The 22,887-nt window shown below is 46.2% G+C and overlaps 1 protein-coding gene and 1 long non-coding RNA gene across 4 annotated transcripts in view; one reads left to right on the top strand and one right to left on the bottom strand.

The window, feature by feature from the left end:
* Positions 1–7,389, bottom strand: part of LOC121107350 — a 65,058-nt gene extending 57,669 nt beyond the window's left edge. The window contains exon 1 of the long non-coding RNA XR_005841308.2: positions 6,461–7,389. This is a non-coding gene — a long non-coding RNA (uncharacterized LOC121107350). The remainder of the gene's footprint in view (positions 1–6,460) is intronic.
* A 46-nt stretch (positions 7,390–7,435) lies between these two features.
* Positions 7,436–22,829, top strand: APCDD1L (APC down-regulated 1 like). Of its 3 annotated transcripts, none has more exons than XM_015296543.4 (4): positions 7,436–7,760; positions 17,910–18,039; positions 18,371–18,929; positions 20,775–22,829. In XM_015296543.4, the coding sequence occupies exons 1-4, from the start codon at positions 7,724–7,726 to the stop codon at positions 21,537–21,539; spliced, it is 1,491 nt and encodes a 496-aa protein (XP_015152029.2). In that variant the 5' UTR covers positions 7,436–7,723; the 3' UTR covers positions 21,540–22,829. The 3 variants fall into 3 exon arrangements, with proteins under 3 accessions (XP_015152029.2, XP_046759034.1, XP_040506971.1); XM_046903078.1 differs by having other exon boundaries at positions 7,561–7,760; positions 15,544–18,039; XM_040651037.2 differs by having other exon boundaries at positions 7,709–18,039.
* Positions 22,830–22,887: the final 58 nt, after the last annotated feature.

Below are 22,887 nucleotides of genomic sequence, written 5' to 3' on the forward strand. Positions count from 1 at the left end.
AATACCTAAACTGCCACTGATGTGATAGACTGTATTGGCTGAAAAGGACTGATACGACTAAACAGCCTGATTTAAGATGAGGTATTTTTGTAAAAACAAAGCTTCACAAAATACAACATGAGAAGAAATTTGCCATCTTTATAGCTCAAATACCAAAGAAATCTCTCTCCCCAACAGTACTGGGTCAAGGCATCTGTTTTTTCATGCTTAAAATACAAATGCTGTGACAGCAAACTGGTTCACAACTGCAGGAACTGAAGCCTGCTAGAAAGAAGAGTAAAACTGGTTTGTCCTCCAAGGCAAGCAAAAAGCAGGAGGAAAAAGCCTCTTGTAATTAATGGTGGAAAATAAAATAAAGTTTTCACAATTATTATGGCCATACATAAAATGGACTTCCTCACCACTGAAGCCACAGGCAAAATGTAGTCTGGAGTACACTTCACACACTGGTCCCTACAAAACTGGCAACAATTTTTGTTCATAAGGCTTTCTGCTATCCCATAAAATTATATCAGAAAATGCCAAGTCTTTGTGTCCCTCTGCCCCACACTTCATTCCCCCCGGAGAAGGTGGTGCATCCAGTCAAAGAGCAGCCCAAACCCAAGTCCCTCCTCACCTGTCTGAGGTTACATTCATCTTCCCTCAGGTCGATTCTTTGTATAATGAACTATGCTGTCTGTAGACTGAATCCCCCTGAGAGTCATTAACTTACAGCTTCAAATGTAACATGGATAACATGAAAAGAATCATCTGTAAAGAAATACATATGGCCCAATTCACTGGCTACCCTGGACAATGTTCCTTTAAGTTTAAAGCCTCTATTGTGCTAAATACCCAGATGTTAACAATCTCTTCTAAAGGCTATTGAGTGCAGGAAGGACATGTTTTTAGCAATTAGAAAAATAATAGTACACTTACACATGGCAATATTTAGCAGAGTTTGTTTGGTTAACAGGTCAGCAGTTTGGGACAGTTGGTGGTTGTTATGGGGCAGCAAGGAAGGTTTCTGCAACGCGACATACGGGGAAGCACGCTGAGCTGCCAGATACCATGGGTTGCTTGCGTATGAAAGTGTGTTCTGTAATCCAAGGCACCCAGAAGACATCCCTTCTTCTAGCATTGGTTTGATGCACACAGTGGAATAATGTTTCAGGCATACAAGGATATGCCAGAAAGGATACTATATATATATAAGGCTTGAACCGAAGTTTGGGTCCTTAAGTACCTCTTGGGTAGAGCAAGAATTAAGTAAGTGATTAAGTGCTTTCCTGAATGGGGCACCACTCCTGACTGCTGCTCTCCTGTACTGACGATTCTCATTCTTTGCAGAAGCAGAACATGCAAGGGATCTCATTCAGGGAGCAGGTGTATGCTAACATTGCTTCTAGAGGAGACGTGTCTGCTGCAACGATTTATGATGCATTCCTCACAGTAGCATGAATTTGGCTGGTGGCCTTTGTAATTTATCTTTGCTGATATCATTATGTGCCTTGAGAACATTTATCTTCCTGACCGTAAAGAGTAAATGATTGTTCTAATAAGGAGAAAACAAGCCTTATTATAGCAGCCCTAGACTAGGGACCACAGAAAGGCTTGGATTTTCAACACACTCCAATCTGTTTTAACAGCTTCCTACTGTTACAATAAGCTCTGAAGAAACAAATGTTTTTGTTTTTTACCTTTCTTTATTGATGGCCTAAGTTTCATCTTTCTCTGTCTTTGCAGAATGGCAGAGGCCACAGACCTTTGCAGTCAGCCAGATCTGTGCAGTTTTCTGCGTGTAGTGGTGCAATTGACACTTCTTACACTGAAATCTTACACTGAAAATTGGATTACACATAAACATGAAAAGAAGGGCTGTATCCAATCTAAATAATCCATCCACTAAGCTCAGTGGTCGTTTCCAGCTTTTTAGGATCCATGGACCCTCATGGAGTCTGCTGACAATAGACCTGCTTTTTTTTCCTTTGTTACTTGAACCCTTAGATTTAGTTCAGAGTCACCACGAAGGGCCACAGGAAAGAGACTTTAAATCACACATCTATGGTATTTATAAGATGCTAGCATCTGAATTTCTACAGCACTAATGAGTGAACACTAATAAACCTTGAAGGTGTTTTATTACTTGGCTAGTAAACAGACTAGATACACGATTACACTTGCTTTCACCTTCTAGGCCACATGCTGCCATAAAGACACTACAGCCTACATCTGTATGTACACAGTATCCCCTCTTCTAGCAAGACTCAGAGTTGGTGTTGATTTTGCAATTCATAAGAATGAAAGCAATTTCTTTCCAGATTGTTATTCTTCTCCCTTCCTGGGTATGGGCAGAAATGGAAGAGAACAGGACACCCCACTTATACGAAAAAGCTAAACCTCAGAGTATGAAAATGAAATTTTAACAAGGAATCAGGGCTTTGGAAGTGTCAAGTGTTACAATATGACCGTCCCAGCTCTCATGCCACTAGAAGGGAGAACAAAAATTAATGTTGGGCTGCTGGGAATGTGAAAGAAGCAGAATAACCACAGAAGCAGCACCAATTTTTTTGAATACAGGCCCAGGTTTTGCTTTGGAATAAGAGCTTGGACTCACATGAATTATGTGGGGGCTCGGCCTTGAAAAATCAATGGGTGCTCAGTATCTGGCAGGATCAAGTCCATGGTGAACAAGAAACTCAGCCCAGATGTGAAACAACACTTCTTTCCAGCCCCATGGTGTAACCACCAGACCACAAACGTCTTCCCCACTTTTTGCTTTTAAGAAGGAAGCGTCAGTTTTCAAGCTTGGAGAAATGTGGTGTACTGAGGGCAGGAAGGATCTGTCATTCATAAGAAAACCTGGGCTAGAGTTTCATGATCTATTTTAATTTTAAATTTCCCTAATGCTGATAGAGTCTGGGGGCAGAAGGTTCAGTTGCCTGTGGCTCTCAGTGCAGCATGCAGTGAGAGCTCTCCTCTAGCTGCCTTTTAATAGCTAAGGACACAATTTCTTCACACTATGGAAAACTGGCACCTTGCACAAGATAGGAAGCTGGCTCATTTTTTATCTTTCTTCTTCCCTCAGCCCCAAAAGAGACCTTAAATTAATATGCATTTCCGATTAGGATGATTATATAAATCACAGCAAGCTGCTTTCATGTCGAGATGCGAAGCCAGTTCTCCACAGTGCCCTGCAGTACATGTACTCTCAATAACTTGCAAACCAAACAAAGTTGCTTCTGGTGTAATGCGCTACACAAACTGTTGCAATTATCTCCAAGGATGTGGGAGATTTATCTGCTTCAAAACTTTGCTCTTAGACATTATGAAGTTAATTATAAAATGTGCCAAGGGGGAGGCAAGGAGAAACCTTGTTAACCTTTTCTTTCTGTGGTTTGCCCCCTCCCCCCCCCACTGCATTTACATTGGCCTTGAAGCACTGGGACATTTTGCAGATGGTTTAGGGTCTATAAATTCTTATTTAAATCTTCATGAGCCAAGTATAACAGGTAGCGGTCCAGACTTCTCCAGAAAAGACAAACCCCAGCTAAGCATGTAAATAATACTCTAGTGCTTTTTAGCATATAAATACATATACTGAGCCAGGTATTCTGGAAAGCTTATACACATTTTTTCCTATTGTTACCCTTTAAAATGTATTGGGTATTTGCTAAGTGACTCTGCAAGTTTTTTTAAAAGCTTCTTCTGAGTGAACAGGTCAAAGCTAAGGCTAAAGGATGGTGGCATGTCCTTCACCACTCCACCAGCTGAAGGTGGCTGACAAAGGCAGCCAAAACAGCTGCAGTCAGTGAGTATTCACCACCAACCTCAAATGGCAGTGCCCAAACAGCCTGCTGCCAGTCACAAAAAGAGCAAGAGGAGAGAACCTGTCTGATATCAGGCTGGCAGGAGGAATAGACGCAAGCAATGCTATGTTTTCTTTACTAACGTTGAAGAGTTAGTAAATATATAAATAATATAGCACACTGCACAGCATGGGAAGTACTATTCTCTGCTGCACACTGTAGCTGAGTGATATCCTGGGACTGACACTGATGACACCAGCTATGTGTTTGGAGAATTATATCATCCTTGGAACGCAATGTCCCTGTGGAGAAGATAATACTAGCTCCATTTGGCCATGTTGTGAGAGTTAATGAATAAAGGCTCTGTACGCTGTACTTCAGATGAAGAATCTTCTGGCCATAGCAGTCGTTTTTATTTAAGAGTGATAGAAATAGAGATTGCACCTTTTATTTATTTATTTATTTATTTTCTTCTGAGACATTCAAGAATCCTTTCCCGGCTTGTTTATTTTTTATATCTTTTTCTATCTTTTTTTTTTTCCTGTACCCACCTGCCAGCTCTGCATTATGGTACATCTGTTGGTGAGTCAAAGAGTGTTAAATGTACATAGCTCCCTCCAGAGTTTCCCAGGGAGATCTGGTGAAGTTCTTGCCATGAGGGATGCGTTACTTTTCTCCCACAGGCCACCCCCTGCCCCAAGTTTACTATTCAATTCCAACTATTCCTGACTGAGACTTGATAAAAGAAGCCACAGTTTGAAAGTCATTCACAAACACTGGGAAAGATGTTGGCTGTGCCTTTAAACTCTACCCAGAAGCAGAGTAATATCTTATAGGTGAACATCCATAGCAGATTAAATGATCTGGTTGGAAACAGAGTCTGAATGTTAAGAAATATCTTTCTTTCTTTTTAATATTGTACTTCCCTCATATTTTTGTAGCAGTCTTGTGCCTAAATATACAGGCTATCCTAGAAAGCAGCTAGGGCATATGAATTCCCATAGTCCCATAAAATGCTCCCCCTGAAACTGAAATAGAGCGCAAGTGGTTCTACAGGGTAAACATTAGTTGTAAATGCACATACTCAGCACTCTCAGGACATTCAGCATTTTCAGCTCTGCAAACTCTCCATTCCCTGGTAGCACCTCTTAGAAAACAAATTTCAGAAGTGTAGTTGCTATGGCTTATGGCCATGGATTTTTGGGGACCCGAGTATCTACTGAGAGGATCTCTTTCCTCAGACAAACACTATTTTTATGGCTGTTAGCCTATTAATCTTTGGTTTCCTGGCCTTCTGCCTTAATGTGTGGTTGCCTATCCCTGCTAGTCTGGCAAAGAGAAGAGAAAATATTTGGCCTTCGGGGGCTAGGCAACTCATTGCCCTGTGTTCCTGACAAGAGTGCATGACTGTGAGTTCAAATATTCTGTACCTGTTTTGCACAGAAATGAATATTACACAAGGTGCCAGGCAAGTGAAGCATAGCTAATGTAAAAACACCTTGGTATGGTTCCCAGTTACCCCACAGCTGTGTTAGTATTTACAGCACAGTGAGTAAAGTGCTCTTGAAACAGAATAGGAACCATTTATATTCACTTTGAATGCTTAAATCAGGCCACATGGTTCTGTTGGAATTACAGGCTATTTGCAATCATTTGTTTCCCTCCACGTGCTTTGCCCAGCAGGTAGTCAGTAATTAGTTGATAATAAAAATTACAAGCATTTTTACATTGCTGGTCCTCTGCAGGAGCTGAAGATTACCCAGCAATTTTTACACAAGTTGAGAATTTAAGCCTGATGTACTGGCAGGCTTCCAGGCTGGAAGACTTGATTGCCTATCTAAATCCTCCGGCATTTCTAACAGGCTGTGGCACTCATCCTCATGGGGTGGTGCACAGTGGAGCAGCTGTGTTGTGGTGTGCAGGCAGACCTGCAGCACCACAGTGGCAGGAGGAATCCTTCCAAAGGAAGACTGCCTGTAACCTGGTTGCTTTGATAAAGGCCTTTGGGAGCTGCGGGGATGAAAGGAGCTGTATGAATGAAATCTATCACTGTGCCTCATTAGTCTGTTTGTTATGGGATAAAACTCATTATAGTTTACACTTACGTAAAAGATGCTTTGAAAATGCTTTGGTTTTACTCCTTCCCTCAAAAAAAACCTCAAACTCAAAGTATTGCAGAAGAAATGAAGCAGATTAGTATTAGAGGTCAGAAGATGAGAAGAATCATAGGAAAAATACAGAGCCAGAAACTTCTGCTTTGCTTCAGGTGGAACCTGTGCCATCTCCTGGCAGTGCTTCAGTGGGCTGGGCCCTGTTTTGCAAAGGTACTGATTGTAAAATTATTCATTTCTCCCTGACATCGTTAAAAATGATTTTTTTTTTTTTTTTTTTTTTGCCTATGCGTGTGATAATTTATGTAATTGTAAATATAATAAAACCACAGCAGTTTGGACATTTACCGAGAGTGACTGGTCTGGGGAATTTGGGAAACAAAAAGAGATAAAAACATCAGCTAGAGAAAGGAGTGTCTGCATTACAAATGGACTTTGTTATCTTGGCAAGTATCATTAAACTCTAATTCTTTAGGCACCCAAGACAGATAAGTCTGTCCCTCTTTGTGTTAAAGATGTTATGTGTTATTTTTGACAAAGTAATAAAATCGCTGCACTCACTGAGACCTCACTCCAGGGCTCCAACGCCTCTGCTCAGCAAACATGGGAACTGGGCCTCCGCTTCTGCTCGTCGCCATCTGCAGCATTACTGCTGTGAACGTGGAGACCAGCTTTTTTCGCCTTAATGTTTCCGTTCATGGAGTGAAACAGCCACTTTCGTTAAGGAAAGCGAGTCTGTAGAGTCAAGGGATTCTGCAGCGGGCATGCATGCATTTTGGTTTGTGCCTCTCTCATTTGCAAAAGCTGAGTCTAGTTTTTCAGTCTGGAAATAAGCGCTAAACCTCAGCCCTCAGAGCAGGCACCAGAATGAGTATTAAACTATCGCAGCCATTACAGCTTGGCCCCTTCCCCTCACTGCTTCCCAAGGCATCCTAGTCCATACGTTACTGGGACACACATTACTTGGCTTTGTTTAAGGGTAGCAAATGACTGGTGTCACCTCCAGTCAGCATCTCATTTCCTGTTCATTGCTAATCACCAATGCAGACAAGGAAAGCGTGTTTTGTCCTAGACGCGTTTAAATCCAGATCTGAGTTGGTTGTAAGCCTTCCATCCGTCTCGGCCACACTGGCCTAGCTCGGTAAGTGGCACCCACAGCCATGAGGGATGTTCAGAGGACGTTAGATGTGTTTTGGCTCTTTAGGGCGCATGCTGATGTCTCTTGAGGACCCCAGGTGAAGAGAAACGAGGCCGGATGGTCCTGTGGGGACCACATTGTTTGGCGGCCGCGAGGCTGTGAGGGATGAGCCCCGGAGCGCCGCGCTGAGGAGAGCGACCGTTCCCGCGCTAGGAGCGGCCCTCCTTCAGGTGGGCGCGATGCCCGCCGAGGGGCTGAGGCGCGGCCCGGGGGGGCTCTCGGTCCCGGCGATCCCGCCCGGAGGCGCCGCGACGGAGCAGCGCTGCTCCGCGTGTGATGCGCGGCCGCGTGTGGGGCGCGGGCGGCGGAGTCTCCACCTCTTCTGGCAACTTGAACCTGTGGCTGCCAAGCTCCATTAAAGCTATCAGCAGTGGGGGGACGCGCTTCACAGCGTAGGCGGGATAGGTTGCTTCTTTTTTTTTTTAAATATCATTTTTTTTTTTACCTCTCTTCGAAAGCCTGTGACTGCTTCCGAGCCGGCCCCGCGCTGCAGCCGCGGTCCCGAGCCGCGCCGCGGGCACCGGAACGTCCCATGGCCGCACCGCCGCGCGCTGCGCCCCGCTGAGCTCCGCGGGCACCGGCGGCGATCGCGCTCCTCCCGGCGAGGAAGCAGAGCAACGTCCACCATGGTCCGGTGCTGGTGGCTCGCCGGGCTGCTCGTAGGTAGGTGGCATCCCTCAGAGCGGTGGGGGGTGGGAGAGGGTGGTGGGGAGCTGCCCGCCGCCTCCCTCCCCGGCGGCAGCAGGGAGCTGGCGGGGAAGTCGCGAGACGGGACGGGCTGCAGCGCGGGGTGCCCCGCCGCACAGCACGAAGGCGCCCGGCGTTGCCGCGCTTCCCGCCCCGCTGCACTCCGGGGGGTGGTTCCGTGCCTGTGGGTTTTCCGATCTCCGGCACCTGCCCGGTAAAGGAGCGCTGCAGAAGCGGTCTCCCCCGGCACACAGCTGTGGGACCCTCAGGGCGGCACGGGCTGCGTCTTTGCGGCCGCCTTTCAGAAGGGCTTTGCTCAAGCCCGCAGTTCTCGGGGCGGTTTCAGAAGTAAAGGTTCTGGCTGAAGAGACCGTGTGGGAGAACAAAGACAACTGAGCGGTGAAAAAGGCAAAATGATTTCTGATGGTGACAGAGGGCAGGACCTGGGGAAGGCTTCCCCATCCTCGCACAGAGGTTGCCCTGGGAAATGGTTGGGAGACCCTTGATTGGAGCTGCGTGCCCCTGAACAGGTGAAAGGAAGGGGGGAGCGTTCCCCCATGCCCCTGTGCAGAAGCTGGGTTTCCTTTCTTTCAATTCTTTTCTGCCGCTTAGTTTGCTCATCTGAGTCTCTGGGCAGCCAAATATCACACTGACTGCCTGTGAAACTCTGGGCTTCCTTTGGTGACCATTGCAGAGGAATTGTGTAGTGACAGCTGTTGGAAATTATTTGCACTGAGAGTAACGGACCAGACTACAGAAGGTCTCTAAGCATGGTACTATATGGTAACATAGGGTTACTTGTCTGTTCCCTTATCTGGGATCTTTGTCATACGTGGTTCCCCAGATATAAGATTCCACAGGTTGAGAAATACATATTCTGCCTCTAGAGATTTCATTAGCTCCAGTTGCTCTGCTCAGAGATCTGCTATACTGCATTATGTAAGATTACTCATGTAAGTCTAGTTAGAATACTACTTTCTTAGATCGTCCTGCGGTTTTAGTCCAATCAAATTAAAATTCAGTGCTTTTCCATCTAATGTCAGTGACATAGTTTCCACTGATTTCAGTAAGAACAGAAGTTGGACCCTAAAAGATGTGTTTAAATAGCTAAGTTGGATCCAGAACTCATTAAAACCAAAGCGAGCTTTGCCAGAGATTTCAGTGTGTGTGAGACTGGCATTGGGAATTTTGCATGAAACTGAACATCAGCGTGACACCAGTGCATAATTAGTTGAAAAAATACCTTAGTTAGGTAACTGGACCTGAGCTGGGAGTTTCTTCCAGCAAAGAATCACTCATTCTTAGAAATGTCCCAAGAGACTTGCTAAGTTTTTACCTAAGCTTTCATGAAAGTCTTTACATTCCAATAACACGACACCGATATTTTTCATGTGTAGCTTCTCCTACATGGTTTTAACACTTTCAGAGTTTATTTTTAAGTTAGAAAATGACTGTGTTGGGGTAAGATAAGATCAGCCGTTGCATTCAGTTGCAAGAATAGGAAGAGAATCCTCTAAATGGTAGCACTGAATTAAATATACATGCGTGCATATATATTACATGCGCATATATGTATATATATGCTATTAAATTAACATCATTGTCTTTGGTTCAAATGTTTGATTTGGGTGATATTTACTTTACTAATTTAACTCTTCCAAGTTGGCATTTTTTTTCTTCTCCAGTTCTTGAGTTGGCCAAAAAATCAACAACTAATGTATTATTCTGGGTTGTGTGATTTGACTCTATTTGTTCTTCCATAATTATAGCTTAGCCATGTTCAAAGTATGTGGATACAGATAAAAACAAGGCTGAGATGTGAAAAAAGCACAAGTGAAAAAAAATATCGTGTGGTTTCTATATTTTCCCCACAAGCACAAATTGTTGAGTAAGGAGATTTTCAAAAGCCAGAAATTGCTATGAAGAAAACCAAAGCTGGAATCCAGTGCTAGGGGAGGCTGCATCTGGCAGAACAAAGTTTGGAAAGAGATTCTGCTTTCAATGGGATCCTGTGTTTCCCCACTATACAGCATATGTCATCTGTAAAAACAACGCTTTCATGGATGAGATACAATCACTGCTAAAATCAACCTCAAAATCAGGAAGCACCTACACAACGCTCTCAGCCAGTTCCTGGTTTTCTTACCTGTTTGTTGAGGAGGAGAAAGCCATGAAAACAGAGAATTCCTAATTTCATCATTTTAAGACAATGCATCTCAGATACAATACTACCAAGAAATTGACGGTGAGAAAGTGGGAATTTTAAAGTGTAACCCTTTTTCTGTAGGCTTAGATTGCTGCCAGAAACTGAAAATGTGATTCATATGACTGCTCCCTCTCTACCCCGTTTAAATTGTGTAACATCTGAGGGGTTAGTAAGCTGCAATCTGTTGGGTGTTTTTTTCCCCTTTGAGAGTTCGACAGTCTCATACTGTAAAAAGCAAAATTGGGAAAGTTCTATTTCTGTATATTAGGAAAAAGAAATCTGTTTGAAATTCCAAACCTCCAGATTGTTAAGTGATAAAAGGGTTTAAATCCATCATTAGTTTTAGCACGTGATGGTGTGATAATAAGGTCTTTCATGCTGATATTTTCTCATTTTCATCAAAATCATCATGATTTGAGTTGAACTGAACCTGGGAATGCTGCAGTGAAGCTCAGCTCCCATGGCCCTGTTAGAGGCAGTTGCATCAGTTCAGTAATGTCTCTCGTCTTACAATTGGTGTGCTGGTATATAAATGAACAGGAGAAACTTCACCACTGACTGTTCAAAGAAATTTGCTCGAGTCTAGCCCATAAATTAAAGTTTTAAACTTGAGTGCAACCATTTGATCAATCACTGAAAATCTTCCTCATGGTTTCTTCTGCACTGATATGAAGCACTGCCAAACGTGGCATTTTGGTCTTGTCCACATCACAGAGCAATTGCCCCTGTACTCTGGGATCAGCTTATACATCCAGCTCCCCACTGAGAGAAATGCATTTACCTGGGTCATGCTCTTACTGAAGCCACAGGTGCTGGACATTGGCAGGTTATGGCTTTTAAGCGTCTCTTCTGACCTGTTAATACAAAATCACAGTCTTACTTTCTAAAGCTTTTCAGATTTTTCAGGGAGCAGCTCAGTTTTCCCTGTTTGTTTTGCTGTGGAAGAAAAAAATCCAAAGTTTTGTTAATTTTGAGTAGCCCAAGTCCCGTTATTAGATTATGCAGTGTGTAGGTTGAATGTCAACTTTGATTTCGGCATCTGTCGGCTGTGTTTAGGGGAGCTGGAACACATCAAAACTTGGCTGATGTTGACAGGCAAAACAGTAGACTGAAATTTCAGGCTATCTAGAAACCACACCCAGACCCCAAAACACATGTTAGAAGTAACTTTAATTCTCTGCTTCAGCTGAACAAGTAACCTTTTTCTGTGGTCACTTGTGATTCTGTGTTAAACGTGTGCGTATTTCTGGTGTGGAACGTGTATCAGTTTATCACCTTTGTGCATAATGTTTTTATTTCTGAGGATACCCTCTGTTATGAGTGCTTTTGAATGCCCTCCTCATCCATGGCTTTGTGTGGGCCATGTAGCCCCAGACTATTAGATCCCATTAGATCCTTTTTTTATTACTATAAACAGTATCCTTGCAGCAGTGCCAAGACTCCTATTGTGTTAGGTGCTAAATAAGGAGAGAACAAAAGGATCGCTCTTGCTTTAGAGGGTTTATAATCTAATTTCCTGGACTTAGGTTTCCAACAGTGAGTTGCAGGGACATACTGGGATTCCCAGCTGTGTCCAGCAGTTAGAACCTATTGCAGTTGTTTATATCTTTATGCGCCTAAATGCCTTGGTGCCTCTGGCATGAATTTCTGAACCCACGGAGGCGATCTTGATGAGGAGGAGGGCAAACAATGAGCTTACACAGGAGAGCAGCTGTCTCCCGTGGGAGCTGGGGTCCGGGAGTGCTCCATGGCAGTGGGAGACTGAAAGGCCACTCTCAGCATCCCGCCAGCTCCCTGCCAAGAGTGGGTTATTCCCTGCTGTACTAAAGCTTTATTCAATCCCTCAAAATCCTGCCAAGCAAGTGGACTTGTGCTGCCTACTAGATTGTGCCTCAAGAAGTTCACACTGGTATACAAGGCACATTTTTTTTCACTCTTCATTCACTCCCAACAGAACCTCTTTATTTGTTGTAAGGAATTCCTTCCCTTCCTTGGTGTTTATGCTTTGTGAATATTTATAGGCTGTTATCATGTACATCTCCCTCCCCAGTTGTCACTCAGCCAGGCTGCATGTGCTCTGCTCTTTTAATTCTTGCTTCGTAACTCAATCTCTCCCACCCCCTAATCATTTTCTGTTGTTCTACTCTCAGCTCCCGCCAGTTCAGTTGCTCATTTTGCTTGGGGGGGGAATGCTATATTTATGTTAATATTATGTGGTGGGTGGTCCTCTCTGTGCTTATGGTCCACGTGAGTGATTTAGATGTTTAAAATGAGGTTGGCATTTTATAGCCAAACCATTGCCTGATTACCAGTTCCACTCTTCAAAGCACTCTGGGAGAAAATATGCTTAGCCATCACTATTAAAAGCAGCCACAATAGCCACTGGTAAAGTGTCTGTGCAGGGGTTGGAGGGTATTGACAAAACTCCATGGATGTGCCATAGATTCAAAATTATGGTATGCCATTACTTTCAAAACCATGCACTGTATTCTCTAATGAGTTTCCGTCTCGTCTAACTTAAGGAAGATAGATGTCCTATTTCCCATTTGGTTAGAGCATGAATTCTGGTTAGAATTTAACTGAGTCACGGTTTTACCCCTGGGGTATTGTTCAGTATGGGGCTGAGCTGGTTTGCTTTTGTTTCTCCAGCTGCTCTCACCCATCTCTCACCGTCCAGGTGTCTCACTGGGATCTCATTCATGTCACCAAAACCAAATTGAAGTTCTCATTTATGTTCAAGGATGAAAAAGTTCAAGCATTTCCTTTCATCCTTCAGTGTCTTTCGCCTTTTCCTTCCACATTTCTCTGTGCCAGACACTGGTGGCAGTACTGCTCAGGTTTTAATACAGGTCACAGTGTGTTCATGCTGCCTGAACGAATATGCTTTTTTGGTGACTTACCGAAGCCAAAAAAGAAGGCACGTAGCAGTTATCCCATCAGTTCACACCTCTGCTTATTAACCCTCAGTGCTCTGGCTGTTGGTTCCTGTGGCTCAGGCTGGCACAGTGCTGGTGGCAGGCAGGCTCCTGGCTGTGTGCAGACTGCTGCCCATGGGGGCCATGCAGTGCTTCTCAGCTGTTTTTGACTAAGTCTTTTGACACTGGCTGGTCTAGGGGAGGGAGAGCATGAGTGTCCTCTTCCTGGGGCTGCCTGATGCTGTCTGAGCAATGGGAGGAAGGAGGGAGAAGTGGCACGGGGCGGCAGGGCCTGTGCCTGTCAGGGCGGCGATGCATGGCAGGAAGGGCCCTGCTGGAACTGAAAAGCGTGGCGTCGTGATCGACATTAACTGTAGGAGATCTCTTGGGAATGTGTACTCACATCTGCAGCCAGAGCTTTTATTTCTCTTACTGCCACCGTCCTCTGTGCCAACTGCAGTGTGCCTTGCTTTGTTCGCTCCATGTGGGGAGAGAACGGGACATACCCCGTTTCTCCTTTGTATTCCTATATTCTTTCAGTAGACTATTCATGCCAGTTTATTGGGAAGGGCACTTTCTGAATAAGGTCGTGACGCTGTGTTGTTACAGTCATGGGATCTTTCCTATTTATGACTCCAATGAAAGTGGGATCGAGCCATGCAATCCTATTTACAGTGTCAGGTCTGGTTTTCTTCAGCGTAAACAGGCAGAGAGAGCAGTTTTAAGAGCCTTTTTATTTAAATGTAGTTTATACTGAAGAAGATCTTTGACATGCAGGAGAGAATATCTTCTCCCTTCTCCCTTTCCCTCCTACAAATTCCATCTGTCTTGTCATCTACGCCTGGACATGACACTTACAGGAGAAATAAATGATTCCATGGGTCCAAGAACAAAATATTTACTTCTCTAGTGCCTTAAAAACCTCTAGACAGCTCACCACAAGTGCTCCACTATTTTAATTGCGGACTTGAGACAGATCAGACAATGATCACAGCCACAGAAGACAGGCTAAAGCCATACAATACAGTGTCTGAACTTGTTTTTCAGTATGCTTGAAGTTATGTGGTGAATTTATGTTTCAAAAAGTTCTTCTCCAAAACCCTGAGCTGCCTGGGACTTTTGAGTGAGCTGAGTTCCCTCCTAGGATCTGCAGAATGTCGTATGTGGTCATGCTCTGTACGGCACAAGGGGATGCTCCGCAGTGATGGCGAACGTATCGAATACATTTATTGTGCCACTCTTCAAAGAATACAAAGAAACATCTAGTGAATTCAAAACATTTTGCAAGTAGCACAGACTGAGCATCAGCTCTATATATGCCCAGTTTACTGAAAAATAAGGGATGAATAATAGAAATACTTTTCCAGAAGCCAAACAGAACTCCAGTGAAAGCACTGGCATCATCCCTCAACCACTTGACCACATTCTGGCTTCAGTTCAGGGAGGCATTACTAATCAGGAAGAATGCTCATGAACTGGCTTAATTTGGAGCTCATGCTTAAGTTTCACTGAAACCAATTAGACTTAAGCATGTGCTTAAGTCCTGTCCAAAACTGGGTTCAGCTTGAATGTAAGCAAAATGCAAAGTTGTGCAGTGATACACTGTTCCACCCCCAGTGGGTTATATTTAAGTTTTATAACTTTATAATATCATAAAATAAAAAATATCTCTTCCCACAGAGTTGTTCTCTTGGGAATGCCTTATTCTGAGTGAATAAAAAGCACCACTGACTTAATCTCCACACAATTGCAAAAGAAATTGATTTGCTCAATACAGACATCTTTGCTTTTGAAAGAATGCTTATTTTTTTAGTGGCTACCCCAAAATCCATTCTGCATGCTCTCAGGAGAGAAAAATGCTAAGGAAACACTGTTTTGCTCTGTTACTGAAGTCTGTGTGGATAAGTACAATTTACTTAAGCAGAATATATTGATAAGTTTCTTATCACCCATTTCATTCCAGTCTGAACATTCCTCAGAAAATATCAAAGGTTTTAGGTCATCTCTGAATGAAGAAATGTGTAATGCTGCATGACTTCAGGCACTGATCTTATCCCTGTGAATGGGTGACTAACTGAAACATTAAATTTATAACTGGAAATAATACATTCTGGCCATAGGAGGCAATAACAGAACAGATTAAGCAATCTAGCTCTGGAGAAGAGTTCATCTTCAGTAACTAATTTGGTGCAAACTCAAATGTATGCATTTTCTCCTCCATTTATAAAGGAACAGATGTGTGACTCAACTTTGCTTTTTTCCAAAGTCAATCTGCATGGAGAAACACAAACAAGGTTTGTTTCCAACAGAGCATATTGCAGTATTTCTCTCCTGGATGGTATTTTTTTCCTTCAAAATGCAGAAATGGATCTGAATCTGCAGCATAGAGTACTTCTGTAGCACAGCTCCTGTGGCAGGTTCTCATTTCAGGCTTGGCCATTGCCTAGGAATCTTTCGTCCTAATTTTACCAAGAATTTACTTTGCGTAGGAATTTCCAGTTCTGCCGTTCTATCATTTGATGCTGTGGGTCTGATTTTTTTTCTAAAAGTTGCTTACACAAATGGGTGTATGGAATAGCTGATTAGTACTTGCTACTGCAGTCGTCTCAAGACTTGGTCCAGTTTCTGCTGGTTCCAGGGATCAGCCTGACGTTCCTAATTGCCTGAGTACTTGTGCAGCCCTCTTGCCTGGAGACCTTGGGCCAGTGCTTTGGATGCAGCACGCACCAGAAAGCTGGAAAAAGATCCTGTTTTGTCTAGCTGCTGCACTGAGGAGCTCTCTGGAAACGCTTGTGGTTAATCAATACAGACAGACAGGATAAAGAGAGAGTGGAAGAGATCACAGTTGGAGATTTTTTTTTAGATTTTCCTATGAATGAGTATTTTTGTCTTGAAGATGAATTGTCATTAATTCCCCCCCTTCCCCCCCTTGCCCAAGAACTCTATAAAGCAGTCAGCTTGTGTCTCTCTTAAGATGGAGAGAGGAGCTGCTCTGACGTGTGTCCCCAGGGGCTGAGTAACAGAGTGACACATGAGTGACAGCCACTTTATGCTGCTCTTGGAATCAAAATGTGCCTTAACTACAGATTTTAGGTTTTCAACTGAACTTTTCCAAGTTGAAACACTGGATCTGGTGGGGCTGGGCTGGAGTATTTGAGAGAGAAAAGCAGCCACAAAATTTGGATACAATCCAGTAGCTTTTGGTTTGAGGATGCATTCAGCTTGGAGTCTTGTATACAGTCAAGTAAGATAAAATCCCAAGGAATTCCCATCATGTCAAATATTTACATTCTGGAGGTTTTTTATTTTTACTTTTTCTCTCTCACTTTTTTTTTTCTCCTTTTTTTTTTTTTTCCCCATGGAGTTTGATCCTGATTATAAAAATTCCCTTTCCTATTGAATGTGTCAAAATCTTGTGATCCTGTTGCCACAGTGTCTGTGCTCTCAAATAATGCAGACTTTTAGTGTCTCTGCCAAAAGCAGCAATAAGGGTTCAGTCAAACACTGAGGCTTCTGCCGCAATAAACACACACACAGCAGTTAGCAAGTTCAGCACGGGGCTGTATTCACTGCTGTTATTTCGGTACAACTACAGACTGCACCAACACCTCCAGAGCCCTTCTGTGGTTGTAAGCAAGAGCAAATTTGGCCCGCGTGATCTGTTACCTCTAACCCAAATATAGCTATTTGTGTAGTTTACAGTTTGCTCTAGGATAATTATTTCGTGTGTTTGAAATGTAATTCAATCTGGACTGTCCTTTAACTGAAAGATCTCCAAAAGCTCTGCCAGCAGTTAGGCCTGGTGCTGGGGCGGGCAGCTGGAGCTCGGCGTATTCTGCAGCTGGGTGAGAAAGCAGCAGGAGTGGGGCTCCTCAGAGCAGAGCTCTGGCAGCAGTGGGTGAGAGCACAGAACCAAGCGGTGCTATCTGATGGGTATCCACGGAGGTACCAGGCTGCAATCTTGACCAGTAGCCAGGGTTTGTCATTCAGGTTTGTCTTGTTTTCACGTGAGGGCTCGCAGGAACTGATTTATAGGAAGCACAATGCAATGCAAGCAGTTGAGAAGGAGCAGGCTATCCCTGCTCGCCCTGTCAGGCCCTTCACAGATGATTAAAACAGAACAATTGCGAGTCTGCTCCAGAAAGACCCCTCAGCACCAATAATGTGTCCTTCCAGCCGGTTCCTGCACTGCAGCGCGTGGTGAGGTAACAGAGCATCCGCGGCGCTTTCGGTGCCTTGGGGTTGGTCGGCTGCTTCTGTTACTGCTCCCCTGCCCAGCTGGCGCTACAGTGCGCCGTGTGGTTATTCCCTGTGGTCGTTCCAGGGTCTGTGTATTAACATCTGCACACGTTTTGAAGGCGCTGTTCCCGTGATGTGTAAAACTTCGCTCTGTAGAGAAGTGACTCTGAATTTGTGCATCACACTCAGCCTGAAGTTCCACGCCCGGGACGGGCAGTGTGGGGCAGAAACAGCGGTGGGGATGTGGGAGCTTCGCTGGGCCCTCGTTTCAGGTTGCTGCAAAGAGGCAAATCCCGCCTGCCTTCCTGAGGCACTCAGCAGGAGGGCAGCGGGAGTTTGCCTACGAGTGAATAACACACAGGAATACCCATATATATGTATGTGCGTGCAGGCAAAGGTCTTCAGCATTTAACCGCGTGCTCACACATTCCCATAGCCAATAACATCCGTTGTTATGGGAAATGAGGTAAGTGACAGAAGTGCTGTCCTTATGGCGGGCGACAGGCGGGCCGCCGTTCCCATGCCGTAATTCCCGCTTCGGTCACTGCTGCCGCAATGGCTTCGGAGAGCGCGAACAAAGGAGGGCCGCCGTGCCGACGGTCCGACCGATGGCTGCGGGTACTGGAGCTGGGAGCCGGCAACAGCGCGGGCTCTGCGCGGGGCCCCGCGTATGTGTGTGTGTGTGCGTGTGTATACGTGTGTGTGCGCGGGCGCAGCCTCGCGGCGCTGACCGTCTCCGCACCTTCTCTCCCCCGCCCCGCGCAGTGTACGCGGCCGCGGAGCGCTCGCTGCGCTGGGAGCCGCGGTGCCGGCAGCAGCTCCGCCACCTGCAGGACGGCGCCAGGATCGCGGCGCGGCTCCCGCCCCGCCTGGAGGGACAGTGGGTCTCCACCGGGTAAGGCCCCGCGGGCAGCGGGAACCCCAACCCGACCTCCCCAGCCTCCCTCCTCCGTGGGCCGCAGTCCCGCGCAGGGCAGAGGGGGCTCCAGAGCCCCTCCATCCTCTTTTCCCGGGGGGCACAAAGCATCATGTCACACCCAGTGACCGCCGCCGGCACCATCACCTTTTGGTAACGGCTCTTAAAGATCTCGAAATCTGCCCGTGGCGCCGTGCCCGCCCGTACTGCCCCTCTCCCCCCGTGCCCCACACTTCCCCCCCCCCCAGCCCCGCTCCCCACAAGGCGCCCATCGCCGTACCCGGTGGCTCAGCACTGCCTCTGTCCCCAGGTGTGAGGTGCGGCCGGGGCCGGAGTTCCTCACGCGCTCCTACCTTTTCTACGCCAACCGCCTCTTCAAGGCCTTCCAGTTCTACTACTGGGACCCCTCCTGCCGTGAGCCCTCCTACTCGCTGGTCATCAAGGGCAAGCTGCGGCTGCGCCAGGCCTCCTGGATCACCCGTGGGGCCACGGAGGCCGACTACCACCTGCACAAGGTCGGCATTGTTTTCCACAGCCAGAAGGCCATGCGGGAGGTGGCCTCCCGCATCAACCAAAGCTCGGGTGAGGGCTGCAGTGGGTTCCTGCCCCCGGGCCGTGCCTGGGCCCCCAGAGCCCTCTATGAACTGCTGAGTGCCAAAACCGAGCGTGACTGCACCGCGGCCCTGGGCTTTGCCATGCACGAGCTGAGCCTGGTGCGGGTGGAGAGGCACCACCAGCCCCTGCCAGGGCTGCAGCAGAGTGGCAGCAGCCTGGTGGAAGAGCTGTACCTGGGAGACATCCATACGGACTGGCTGGAGCGGCTGCACTACCGCCCAACGGGCTACCAGCGTCCGCTGCAGAGTGTCGTGGTAAGTGTGGATGCCCAGCTCATGGGCTTCGCAAAGCACTCCTTAGTTTTGTGCTGTTAAAATACCAACTGCCTGCACGTTGAGCCCCACAGACCCCAGGAGGAGATGTGGGTCCTCCCATCCCTTCCTCATTGTTGGAGTGGGATGGGCGAGTGCTCAGCAAGCACAAGAAGTAAGGCTGCCTTGGCATGGTGCTGCAGTTAATGGCTTTTCCTTGGCTCTGTTCTCCTCGGAAATGCAATTTCCTGGTTTCCTGCCCCACAGGCAGTGAAGGCTTTGGACTGCACGTTGCTCCCCACTCTGCTGTTTGTCTCCCATCCCTCTCTGTTACGTCCTTCAGTTTCAGAGAGGAGCAGGGAAGCCAATGTCCGCCATTAAATTGTTATTGCTCTGTGTAATGCCATTAGAGGAGGAAGTTGCTCTGAGAAATGCTATTACACTGAAACCGAGAGTTCTCTGTGACAGAAATAGAGCTGAACAGGAGCCCTGCTTGCTTCTTGTTTTGTTTCATATGTTGCAGCAGGTTGCTTTATCTCCAGGAAAGCACATTTTCATCTGAATCATGGCTGATCCATTCAGAAATGACTGAGCAGTGAGATGGGGGGAAACCTCTCTGCATTTTGCCATATGGAACTGAGTTAACAACAACAAAAAAAGTCTTTTGGGTGCAGATTGTGGGGGGCACCATTTCCCCATGCCCCAGATGACAGCAGCTGAGCTTGGAAAAAGAAAACCACAGAGCAGCACCCTCCCCGCCTCCACAGTAACCTTCCCAAATTGGTTAAAACCGTGTTATCTTGGGCCAAACCCATATATATGAGCAAAACCAGATGGTAAACATAAACACTTCTAAAAGTTAATTTAAACCCAAACTTAAAGATACTGAAATCCACTCTCTGAGTATAGCACTGTAATTAATCAGCTCACAGCTCTCCAATGCACCCGCGCATGATGTCACCACTTGGCGATCGTTAGAAGCTGCCATCCATTAGGAATTCTTCACACGGCAGCGAGGAGGCTGAGGGAGCCCAGCAGTTGGCTGTGTCCACAGTGATCAGTTCATTGGGCACGGCCTTTTATTTTCTTTCTCTTTTTGCCACTGGACTCATATTCTTTTGCCTGCACTAGTGAGAGCAGCACAGCTATGCTAGGAATTATTTTTTAACCCTCTTGATGAAAATATCACTCTTTTTTCCTTAAATTTATACCTCTTTTAAAGAAACCCATTCTCCCCAAATTACCTTTCATTATCAAAGAATTTCCTGTCTAAGGAGAGCAGATACATTTGCCAACTTCTGGGATTATTTAGCCATAATGTACTGTGTACTGTCAGCACTCATTAATGTGACAGTAGCAGTAAAACAAGCTGAAAATGACTAAATTACAGTAGGCTCCAATCAACTCACATGTAAATTACCCACTCTCCAGTTAACTACTGAGTTATTTAACCTTGCTGCATACAGTGGTTCAGCAAAGATTAGCTCGTGTTCTGGAAAACGATACAACATTCCAACCCTGCTTAATGAAAAGTAAAGCAGTTGTGATGCACAGAGTGCCAGAAGGTGCTCCAGGCCGCCCCAAACCCTCTGGCGTTTGACAAAGGAAGGCAGAGGCGCAGGGCTGTGCTCTGCAGCAGCTCTTGGCCTTCTTCACTGCTGCGTGCAAAGCCTCAGCTCAGAATGGCACAGAGCTCTTCGTTGCACTTAACCTACTGGGATGTCTTGGATTGAGTTTGTTGCAGTCCAACATGCTGGTGTGGGAGTGGGGAGTGTGAGATTTTTAAATACTGTGAAAAGGGTTTTTTGGGGCATATCGGTTGACGTGAATATTTTCTGTCTCCCGCAGCACCACATGCATCCCTGCCCAGCCTGCGGGGTTATCTACAGAGCTGATGAGCACCACCCGCCCATCCTGCCTGCCCGGGCCGAGCTGCCGGTGCAGCTGAGCGGCAGCTGGGTGAGCACCCGCTGCGAGGTGCGCCCTGCCGTGCTCTTCCTCACTCGGTACTTCATCTTCCATGGCAGCAACCACACCTGGCAGGGCTACTACTACCACTACTCTGACCCGCTCTGCAAGCAGCCCACTTTCACCATTTACGCATCTGGGCGTTACACCCAGGGCATCCCCTCCTCCAAGGTGAGAGGGGGCATGGAGCTGGCTTTCAAAGTCACACAAGCACGGGTGACGCCCATGGATCAGGTGACGGTGATGATGCTGAACTCCTCCGAACCGGGGAGCTGCGGGCTGGCAAGCTCCTGGAGCGCCGGCGTGGAGCAGGATATAACACCAACCAATGGCTGCTTGGCTTTGGGCATCAGGCTGCCCCACACGGAGTACGAGCTCTTCAGAACGGAGCACGACCCCAAGGAGCGCAGCCTGCTGTACATTGGTGAGAGGCCCACGGATGGATCCAGCCCTGACCGCCCCGACAAACGGCCCACATCCTACCAGGCGCCCCTGGTTCAGTGCGCAGCTGCGTCAGAGGAGTTCCCTAATTACTACAGTCTGAAATATGTGGGGAAAGAGGGTGCTAATGGCAGTGAAGAACTAAAACCTTTGCCTGTGGCCCTCCTACTGTTGATAGCACTGCAGTTGTTAAGATGGGACTAGCTCTCTATTCAGGTAAAGCACAGAACCCGGATAGTCTTGGTGCTAACATGATTTTTCCAACTTCCAACTGAGCACATCTGGAAGCAGTTTTACTGAGACTTGGAAACACTTCAAAAGAAAAAAAAAAAGGCAAAAAAACAAAGAACAGTGAATGAAGCCAAGAAGATGTGCCTGACCACGTACTGCCTGTCCAATGGCTTCATTGCCTCATCTCCCCTCATCTTTGCATACCAATGTAATGTAGTGACATGGATGCATTGCACATTGCAATAAGTACTTCAGTAGTATGAGGGGAAAAAGAGCAACATCAATTGCAACTGATGCTTTGAGCTTTTGGCACTGCTAAGACTTAATCAAGGGCTTAGTTCAGATGTAATTCAAACATCCACAGTGGCAGCTGCTGAGTTTTTTTGAGGTTAAGCTCCCTCCACCATAGTCCTTATTGCTGTTCGTGCAAATTTGATCTGCAGTATCCATCAGCACCAGATATGGTGTCAGCATGTGCTCTCACCAAGGACACAGCTAATCATGCCTCTCAGTTGATGGACGTTTTCTGCAGTTTTCACATGTACATACATGTGGAGATGCAGAGCAGCAACCCCAGAGCATCATCTGACAGACTGCTATGCCTGACTCTGGTCATAAGAAAAGATACAGTAAATAGAAAAGGCTCCTGTGCATAGGGGTGCCAACTCCCAGCATTCTGTAGCTGTAGACACTGCATCCCTGCTGCACTGTTTTGGCACTGCCAATTGCAGCTCCCACTCACAGGCAGTGAGCAAAGCAGAACATCACTCAGGTCTTCTCAGGCCGTATATTTTCACTGTGTCCTCTTCTAAGTGCATTGGCTGTTAGTCCAGCTGTCATGTCAATTGGACTGTCACTGCCAGCCCCGGTCACACGAAGATGGTTTATGAATCTGCCTGCAGCGAACAATGCACTGAGGAGACGACTCTGAGCAGCACTGTCAGACTGTCCAGAGCTCTGCTGGCAAGAAGGACAAAGTAAGAAATTACATTCCCTTTGCTGCAGCGAAGAAGCATGTAACTTAGCTGGGGAAGACCTCTTCCCAGTAGCTAAATCCCCTCCAAATAAGCCTATATATCTTACAAAGGATATTTTTGTTAAACCATCTATGCAATAGCTACCTTCTTAATGCTGTTCTTACAAACTTGCAGCTTGTACTTAAATAATTTATGGGTTTTATAGCATCAAAATGCTTTTTTTGGGGAAATGTACATTAATAATTCAGATGAGATGCTTATTAAATGCATACAATTGTGACATAAATGTTGTCAGCATGTTCACACGTTCCAGGCCCATGTAAGCAGCCATACCTCTGATACGC

This window comes from Gallus gallus, chromosome 20 (assembly GCF_016699485.2).
Source record: "Gallus gallus isolate bGalGal1 chromosome 20, bGalGal1.mat.broiler.GRCg7b, whole genome shotgun sequence".
Classification (NCBI taxonomy): domain Eukaryota; kingdom Metazoa; phylum Chordata; class Aves; order Galliformes; family Phasianidae; genus Gallus; species Gallus gallus.

Excerpts from the sequence above, each read along its gene's own strand:
- APCDD1L (XM_046903078.1), top strand. The coding sequence starts at position 17,753 with ATGGCTGCGGGTACTGGAGCTGGGAGCCGGCAACAGCGCGGGCTCTGC. Across the intron at positions 18,040-18,370 it reads GGACAGTGGGTCTCCACCGG|GTGTGAGGTGCGGCCGGGGC; the intron begins GTAAGGCCCCGC and ends CTCTGTCCCCAG. Across the intron at positions 18,930-20,774 it reads GTCCGCTGCAGAGTGTCGTG|CACCACATGCATCCCTGCCC; the intron begins GTAAGTGTGGAT and ends TGTCTCCCGCAG.